This window comes from Gastrolobium bilobum, unplaced genomic scaffold, assembly GCF_033153095.1.
Source record: "Gastrolobium bilobum isolate Gb01-03AN ecotype WA unplaced genomic scaffold, APGP_CSIRO_Gbil_v1 utg18566, whole genome shotgun sequence".
Taxonomy (NCBI): domain Eukaryota; kingdom Viridiplantae; phylum Streptophyta; class Magnoliopsida; order Fabales; family Fabaceae; genus Gastrolobium; species Gastrolobium bilobum.
In genome coordinates this window covers 692,019-701,734 of record NW_026899779.1, presented here as the reverse complement: position 1 = coordinate 701,734, position 9,716 = coordinate 692,019, and the positions used below count along the sequence as shown (strand labels likewise).

Sequence of the window (9,716 nt, the reverse complement as noted above, 5' to 3'; positions counted from 1 at the left end):
GTTCTCTTTTACTATAGATATAATTATGGGTGAGTCTCACTTACATAAAAAAAATAAAAATTAAGATATACGGAAATCGATGGGTGTATAGAAAAGAGAGTTACTTTCAACAATGTGAGAATAGTTTTTCCCTAATAATAATAGTTTTTCCATTCGGTTTGAATTTTTTTTTTAAATGCGATCCAATCCAATACAATTTTATTCAGTTTGGATTGGATCGGTTTTCGATTTTTTGAAAAGCCTAAAATTTGTATGATGATTATTGTGCAAATAATATATCTTTTATATGTATTGGCTTTGTGAAGTTTGTATGACAATTATTATCAGTGGCGGAGTCACATGTATTGTGGGTGTGGCCTCGGCCTGGGCTAAATTTTAACAAATTGTATTTATTATATATAATTATATAATTAATTATAATTTGGCCCGGATTAAAATTGTAATTTGACCCGGGCTACAATTTGTAATTTGGCCCTATGTAAAATTTAAAATATTTTTGGTGAAAGATTTGGGTAAGTTGTATTAGGTTATGTGTCTAATTTTCACTTGTATAAAAATAAATAAATTATTTTTAGTAAAATTAAAAAATATTTAATAAAATTATAACTTTTCTTAGTGCTGCTTGCTCAAATATTCTGTATTTAACATAATTTAAGTATATTATGATATGAACTAACTAAAATTAAGAAAAATAAATATACATATAATTTTTTCGCCCGACCTCCAATTTGAGCCCGGCTCCGCCACTGATTATTATGCAATCCAGAAGTATCAGTAAACAATAATTTAATTTTCAATATAATACAACAAAAAGTATAATTACCATAGTTTAGCTCCAACAAAAAATTTACAATGTAGATGCCCGAGATACAGAGGGTGTGCATGACAACCATTCTGTTCCCTGGCACTATTTCTGAAAAGAAACAATTCTTTTCTATTTCTGTGCCTTGGAACATTTTCTGAGAAAAAAATGTGTTTGATAATATGTTTTATTTTCATTATAAGAATGAGAATTGTGTTTGATAATACAATAAATAATATAATAAAAAATAATTCTTATCAAGCATAATTTTTTTTGTATCATCATTTTCCTTTCCATACGGTGTGGTGGTGGTGGCGACAGCGGCGTGGTGGCGGCGACAATGGTGGTGGTGGTGGTGGTGGTAGTGACGGCAGTGGCTGCGGCGATGGTGGTGGTAATGGTGGCAATGTTGGTGGTGGTAGTGGTGGCGTGACAGTGGTGGTGGTGTTGGTGATTGTATGGTGGTGGTGGTGACGACAATGACTGCGACGATGGTGATGGTGGTTGGTGACGGTGGTGGTGATGGCAGTGGCTACGGCGATGGTAGTGGTGGTTGGTGACAGTGGTGGAAGTGGTGGCGTGGTGGTGATGATTGCAATGGTGGTGGTGGTAACAACAGTGGCTGCGATGATGGTGGTGGTTTGTGATGATGGCGAGGGGTGGAAGTGGTGGCGATGGCATCGTCGTAGTGGTGGTTGTGATGGCAGTGGCTGCGGCAATGATAGTAGTGGTTGGTGACGGTGGTGGAAGTGGTGGCATCGTGGTGGTGATGGTGGCGATGATGGTGGTGACAGCAGTAGCTGCGATGATGGTGGTGGTGGTGATGACTTCGTCGTGGTGATGGTGGCGATGGGTTGAGGTGGTGGCAATGGCACCGTCGTGGTGGTGGTGGTGTTGGTAGTGGTGACGACGACATTGGTGGTACAATGATAGCGACGAAATGGTGGCGGTGGTCTGTTGGGATGATGGTAGTGGTTATGATGATGATAGTTGTGAAGAGTGATTGAGAGAAATAAGTGTTTCTCATTTTGTGCCCGGGAATAAAAAAACAAAAAAAAAATTATTCTTTTTTCTATTCTCCTGCACAAAAGTTAAATCAGTTTATCCCGAAAACAAAAAAATAAACCGATTTTACCAAACAAATTTTCTGTCCATTTCTGTTCTCGAGAACAAAAATTAAAAAAAAAATAATTTCAGAATGATTTTACCAAATAATGTTAAATAAGAGGATTTGATTTAATTTTGATCAATCAATCATAAAAGTAATTATAAAAAACAAATTGTAAATATATATTTTTTCCCAAATAAATTTAAGATAAATATTTTTTTTTTCCTTTTTGTTAATATTGTTAACGTGTGTGACCGTGTCCTCCGGATTTTGAGTGATTGCTTTTGACTATTGTTGGTGCATGTAGCACTGTGACACTGAAGAGTCCTAGTCATATGGTACCACCCTTTTACCATGTTTCTTTCTTTTTTATTTTTTAACTCTTCCTCACAATTCACATAACCTTTTCTCTTTCAAACTTCATCCCTCTCTGCTTGTTGTTATCAATCAACCCGGTTTTTCACCTCTTCTTTCTCTCGTTTCACTTCCTTCGCTCCTTAAGGTGAGTTTCTTCTTCTATTTTTTCACTCCATTTGTTTAATTCTTTTACTGTTGGATTCTTCTCCTCTTTTTTTTTTTTTTGAATTTCCCATTTTTTATGGCCGTTGTTGCTAAGAAAATAGCAGAGTACTCTGTTTTTGTGGATACTATGGACTATAATTTTTGAGTGTTTTATAATCTGCTGTTTGTTGCATTGTTTTACACTGTATCTGATAATTAATGGGTATGTCTGGTTTTTCAAATATATTGGACTGATGTTAAAAAGTTTTCAACTTTCTATAGCTTTTCCTATGTTTTCTCGGTTGCCAAACATGCAGAATATACAAAGAACAATTTTTGATTCTGGGTTCTCTTATTATTTTCCTGTTGTTGATTCCTTAGAGTTCAGATTGGTGTTCTTTGTCATCCTTTCACATGGTTTTCATTGATTCCCGGGTTAACCACCTAATTTGAAAAGAAAAAAAAAGGAATTTTCCTTTTGAATTTCAGAATACACAGGTTTAAAATGCCTTGGGATTTGGGTTTATGGGTTATATTCTGAATGTTCAGACTGCACCAGTTTTCAATTTTTAAACAATGTGGCTCTGTTTAATGCGATTTTATGAGTTACTTTATTAGTTGCACTGCAATGTCTATGGAGATCTGCGCTGTTTTTGTGTTTATGTTTCTTTATTGTCTTCTACATAATTTTTTTTTGCTATTGTTTTTTTCTTCTTCTACTACACGTTCCATTCTTCTTAAATGCAAAGGGTCCTCTATTCCTAGCAATAGTTCTTTTTTGCTTCCCTTATAGATTGAGTAGTTGTTGTTGATCCTCATCTATTAATATTGCAATGTATAGAGGGACATAGAGGCAAGGATATTAATGCGGAGGGACCCAAACCTTGTGGATATGGGCAAAGAGAAAGGGATATCAAATTCTCCATTGTTTTCCTCTTCCACAAAAGGGTTCAAGGACAAGAGCAACACCAACAACAACATGTCCTCTTGGCTCTTCAATAGCATTTCTGGTATGTATTAAATTCATCCTACCGTACCAAACTAATTTTGCTTTCAACCAAATAATACTTCATTTTACTGCGTATGAGTCATATCTTTTGGGTTTTGTTTGTGATGAATGAGATTGTAGTGTTGTCAAGGGTAAGATATTTGAATAGTTCAATTAGATGTGCGAAAGCGGATAATTTCTTCCGCTCACTTTTAACCTGCCAACATATTAGCTTCAATTTTTTTTTTTTCTTATATACCTATATTAAGAACAAATCTTCAAAATCACGGTGGCACGGTAGTATTATAATTATGTATTCGTTAGAATATATAATTATAATATTAAAGTTATTTAATGAATTTGTAAATTTCAATCCAATCATTTTTGTCTCCTTTAAATTTTATCATTATATTATATTTAATAAATATGTATGGTTGAGAATTAAATTCGTTATTATTCTATGTTTTAGATAATCTTTTTTTAGTCTTTTTCTTTTTCATCTTCTCCTTACCTTCTTTTATTATTTTTATATTTATACTACGGGGAAGGTTATACTTAGAACTTATTTTCTTTTACAATTTATTACGACCAATATCTTAACTGTTGATTTCTGTCAAATAACGGTTAAGATTTTTGTAAATAAAATTTATTAAATAATTATTAATTCACAATAAATTGTAACCTTTGATTGACGGAAATCAAGGGTTAAGATATTGGTTGTAAGAGGTCCTAAAGGAAAATAGGTTTATTGTTAATATTAATGTTGATGATATTTAATAAATAATTGAAAGAAAAATTCCTTTTTTTTTTGGTTAGGAAAGAAAAATCTTTAATGACCTGAAGGGGAAATTAAATTGAAATCTACTATTCACAATAAATGAGAGAAGGAAGGTGAAGAAATCTGAATTTAATGGGATCACATGCTAGCTGTGTTGATTAGTAGCAACCCTTTTCAAGCAATCATCAATGGAAGGAAGGGATGAAGAAGAATCTAATATAATCACCCATACAGATATGTCCCTGTCAACTGTCAAACGTCCAAGTTTTCATTGGAAACACCAAACGCCGTACATCGTTATTTACAATGTCACATTTTCACCAAGCAGCACTTAGCTCACGCGCTTTGTACACGCGCTTAATAAGTGAGTGAATTTAAAAATAAAGGGTAGTAGAAACTACTCAAACTAGAGAAGAATTATTTATATTATGTTATTATAAGGTTTTATTCTTCTCGGAAGAAAATAAATTATTTCATATTATAGAAATAAATTTGTAGATTTCATTATCTAAAAATAAAAAGAAAAAAGTGACACTACAGAAATTTTTTTTGTCACTGAGTAGATTTTTCCATTATTATATTATGGTTTTATTCCATTGTTTTTTTGCAATTCCCTAATGGGAGTTCTTTTATTGTGGAGAAGAAAAACTTTAGAAAAAGTTGCTATTACGTGTAGATGGGATTTTTCCATAGGTAGCTATTGGCAGGTATACTATACCTTTTGGGGTGTGTCTGTTTCAAATTTCCAATTTTGATTTGAAGCAGATTTCCAAACCCATTGTCTTTGTTCTGGCTCTAGATCCATTGTCTTTTTCTCATACCCTATGTTCTTTTGTTTGGCCGTTGCAAATCTTTTTGGACACTCGTTTTTTTGTGTTTAAAATTTGAATCTAGTATTGGTCAATTGGACACGTAAATGTAATGGGGCCTATCCAGATCACTCTGCCTTGTTGCATTAGACATTAGATTTTGGTGTCATCCATTAGGGTGACCTTTCCATTTTAGCCTTGTGGCCTGTGCCACATATTCTCTTAAACTTTTTTGGTTTTATTCTAAAAAATTGAAAGTTGGAGGAAGATAAAGACCTTTAATGTCTACAGTGCACATGCTCAGGGTGCAGTACATGATGTTGACCTTTGCATTCAAAACTGGAGGCAGATGTAGCTGTAGACACTAGAGTGCCATGCCCTAATGCCTACCCGAAATTCAAATTTTTTTTTTTGAAAATTAGTCCTACACTATTTTTTGTTTTGTTTTTTTATTAACATTATTTCTTGTGTACCAGAATTATTTATGGGGTTTGTCAGTGTACCCTTTTATTGTTTCATTGTTGGGTAGCCTGTCATTTCTCAATTACTCATCAACCCAGTTGAGATCTGGTCTATAAATTAACCTCCTTTTTAGTGCTTCTCAATGGTAATCTTGTTATAAGTTGTGACCTTTTAATGTTCTGAAGCCATGGAATTGAGTAAATCAGGTAAGTAAAAGCATTATTCTCTGTGTTCCTTGTCTTGCATAGTTAACTCTAATGTGAACTTGGTCTTTTGATGGCAGACTTGGAGGAGAGGATGAAGGTGTTGACAATAGGCACAACAGAAGATGAAGAGTTGGGTGACACTTTTGCAGAAAGAGCCGAGTCTTACTACCAACAGAGACCTCAGTTATTGTCACTTCTTCAGGACCTTTACAATGGCTATATCACTTTGTCTGACCGTTACATCCAAACATTGGCTAAGCACAAGCACCATAGCAGACACTCTTCTCAAGTTTCAACTGTAGAAGAGGGTTTCTCTGACCAGGAAGAAACTAGTGGGGTGAGCCAGGTTGATTCAGATATTGAGAGTTCAATCTCTTACCAACAACCCCCATCTATGATGATGTCTATGCTACTCCGTAGGAGCTCAATGCTTGATGTTGATGCTATTGTTGCTGAGCTTGTGATTAGGAATGTTGAGTATGATGTGTTAATGCAAGAGGTTGGTGTCATGGAGAGGAAGTATTGTGAGTCTTCAAGGAAAAGTGAGCTCCAAAAGAGCTTGCTTGAGGTGTTGGAGTCTGAGAGGCTTGTTCTGTTGAATGAGAATGCTAGCTTGGGTTATAGAGTCAACACTTTAGTCGAAGAGAACAAAGAGCTTGCATCTGAGTCATTGTTCATTAAGAGGAAGGCTGGGGAGCTAGCAAAGTGTGTGCTGAAGATGAGAGAGGATCATACAGTGTATATGCTCCATAAAAAAATTGAAGATCTGCAGGCACAGATACATGGGTTGGAGAAGAGGAACAAAGAGTATTATGAGAAGCTTCTTGGAAGAGATAACCAAGAGGATGATAGCTGCATGGGAAACAAAGGGAAAAACAGTGATGATGGGATAGCTTTGGATGTTCATGTGGAGAAGCATAGAAGGTTCAAGTGGAAAGATGGCACTTCTGGGAAGAAAACTGATCGGAAGAAAGGTCCCAGTTTTTGGAAAAATCTGAAGAACATTGACTTGTTATTGTGTGGGACTAATCCAACCTGTGCTTGAAGAATGATGATGGCTTATAGTTCTTGTGTTCACATAAGTTCTGTTAAAGTTTATACATACTTTTTGGCTCTTTTAAGGTAGTAAGAGGTTTCTTGATTACTCACTATAAGCTATGGTGTACATTCTCCAATATGAGGCCTTTGACATAGAATGCAGGGCACACTTCTAGCTAAACCTTGATTAACTATTTGTAGATTAGTTTACATCATCATCTTGTAAAGCTAGAGTGGGTCAATACTTATGCCTCTACTATCTTAACTTATCAATTCTGCTATTTTTATTATGTTAAAGACTAGTTGACAAAGGTAGGAGATCCATCATCAACAATTCTGTAAGCATTTTTTGCATTTATTTATATTCGAAGTACCTTAGAATTTAAAAAGATTGGAATCTGTGTTTCCAAAGAGGAAGCAAAATGCACGGTTGAATTGAGTTACTGAATTGAGTTGGATAGAAAATCCTCAGGGGGGGCGTTTGGTTGAGTAAATTTTTTTGGAATAGTAGGAAAATCAGATAGATAGAGAAATGATTGGAAAGATAGATAAAGTGAGATAGGTAGAAAAATGTAAAAAAAAGTTGTTTGGTGAGGAAAAATTTTACTGGAAAAATTAGGTAACTTTATGAAATTAACAGTTCATTAAAAGCCAGATAACCGGTTTTTCGAAAAATTTTACTTTCAAATTGAGTTTCTAAACAGTGCGGATATCTATGTTTCTCATAAATCCAGACAAATTGGATAGATGGATTTTTGGTGAAAAATGTTGAAACAAACATGGTGTTTCTAAAAGTCATACTTGAAAAAGATAGATATCCCTTAAAAAACTCCCAACCAAACACCACCTAAAACATTTTCAGGTCAATTGCAGGGTTTGAAATTTGAAGTGGCTATATACCTTGTTTTGAGGCTTCATTTTCCAACAAAATATCAGTTTTCACCATAATCAATATTTTCATTTGTAATAATCTTTTACCTCGTTACTTTTCTCTTTCTCTTTTTACCTCGCTTGTGATTTTTTTATCATTAAATCTATCAAATTGTCATTTAAAATTTGGTAAACATACTTTGACTTGTCAACGTTTGACTAAAAACATTACTCAGATATTTTTTTGTTTTAATATCCATGTCAGGATAGAGACTATCGGATCTATGTATTAAAGGTAAGGTAACTCTCCCAGTAATATTTTATCCACTCGAGTATTCTTAAATCCATAACTGAATAACATAAACCTTTTTTGATTATCCTTTTAATGCTCCAAGCAAATCCTTTTGTACTTCTATCATTCGTCTAATGTTTTTTCTTCCTAGCTTCAAAAATATAATTGTGTATGCCCTGTGCAAAAATTATAAATTTGTACTCTCTTTTTTTACCCAAATACTGATTCTATTAGGTAATCTCCTTGCTGGTTAAATGATGAAGTTTTAGTTTTCGTTTATTGATTATTCATATTTTTGTTCAATTTTATTCGCATTGCTTCTGGTGTGTGAACTGGCGCAACATATTTTGTGAGGAACTTAAATTTTATATATATAGAGGTAGGATCCTTTGACACCGGTGTCAAATTTTAATTTTGACACCTCATCTGAGAGCCGTTAGATTAAAAAAAATCAAAGGTGTCACATGCTTGCAAATCAGAATCGTTGATTTTTTTTTATCTAACGGCTCTCAGATGAGGTGTCAAAATTAAAATTTGACACCAGTGTCAAATGATCCTATCTCATATATATATATATATATATATATATATATATATATATATATATATATATATATATATATATATATATATATATATATATATATAGGGTTAGGATCATTTTACACCAGTGTAAGTTAAACTTTTAATCTTGTCCGTTGATTCCACTTATATCTCAAGGCTCTAATTTTTTATTAATGTGAGCCATTTGATACAAGTGGATCAATGGTCAAGATTGAGTGTAAGACTTTTAACTCTTACACCGGTGTAAGAATATCCTGCCCCATATATATATATATATGAGGTAGGATCCTTTGACACCTCATTTATGAGCCGTTAGATCAGAAAAGATCAACGACTCTGATTTGTAAGCATGTAACACTATTGATCTTTTTTGATCGAACGACTCTCAGATGAGGTGTCAAATTTCAAATTTGATACCGGTGTGTCAAAGGATCCTACCTCTATATATATATATAGGATTTACATTTCTGCAAGCTGTACGCGTAGCAATCAAATATTTGCTATATATATATATATATTTGAAAACATTAAATGCGGGGAATCATATCCATACAAAGGATAAAAGCAAAGCATTAAATGTGGAGAATCATAACCATACACCGGTCGCTGTTGTACGTAAAGCGGCTGCAGAAACGATTTTACTATATATATTAAAATTCAGAATTTAAATAAAAATATATAATTTAAATTTAATATAAAATTATAATAAAAATAAAAATATTCACAATAAAACATAATATAATATGAAAAGCTTTAAAGAATTTCATTATAAATATCAAGATCAATTCGTTTAATTCTTCTTTTATGTCTTATTGTGTTGAATTCTCCTATTTTGAGATATACTCTTAATGATGTGAGAAAGCTCTTACTATAAATGATGCGCAAATGGTGAGATCAATATAGGTCTAGTCAATCTAAGAGAAATAAATGATTGATTTTTTAATTTTTTTTCAACCGTTAACCTAATTAACAAATAGTTGATAAATTTTCAATATAGGTCTAGTCAATCTAGTCAATTCGTTTAATTCTTCTTTTATGTCTTATTGTGTTGAATTCTCCTATTTTGAGATATATTCTTAATTTATGCTAATTGTCATGATAGACAATAGAGGTTAAGACGATATATGTGACTACCTAATCTTATGACATTAGGATGTTGTGAGCCTCCAACTTCTGTTATTTATTCTCTTACAAACGTTTCTTATTCTATGGTTATTAGCCATATTGCAGTCTCTTCAGATTGAAAGCAAGGGAAATAGACAAAAAAATAATAATAAATGGGTCTTCAAACTTGCCAA

At 33.2% G+C, this 9,716-nt stretch overlaps 1 protein-coding gene across 2 annotated transcripts; it reads left to right on the top strand.

Moving 5' to 3' along the window:
* Positions 1-3,276: 3,276 nt before the first annotated feature.
* LOC133293462 (kinase-interacting family protein-like) lies at positions 3,277-6,864 on the top strand. Of its 2 annotated transcripts, none has more exons than XM_061492043.1 (2): positions 3,277-3,421; positions 5,732-6,864. In XM_061492043.1, exons 1-2 carry the CDS (start codon positions 3,277-3,279, stop codon positions 6,697-6,699), a joined length of 1,113 nt encoding a protein of 370 aa, XP_061348027.1. In that variant the 3' UTR covers positions 6,700-6,864. The 2 variants fall into 2 exon arrangements, with proteins under 2 accessions (XP_061348027.1, XP_061348028.1); XM_061492044.1 differs by lacking the exon at positions 3,277-3,421 and adding an exon at positions 5,630-5,654.
* Positions 6,865-9,716: the final 2,852 nt, after the last annotated feature.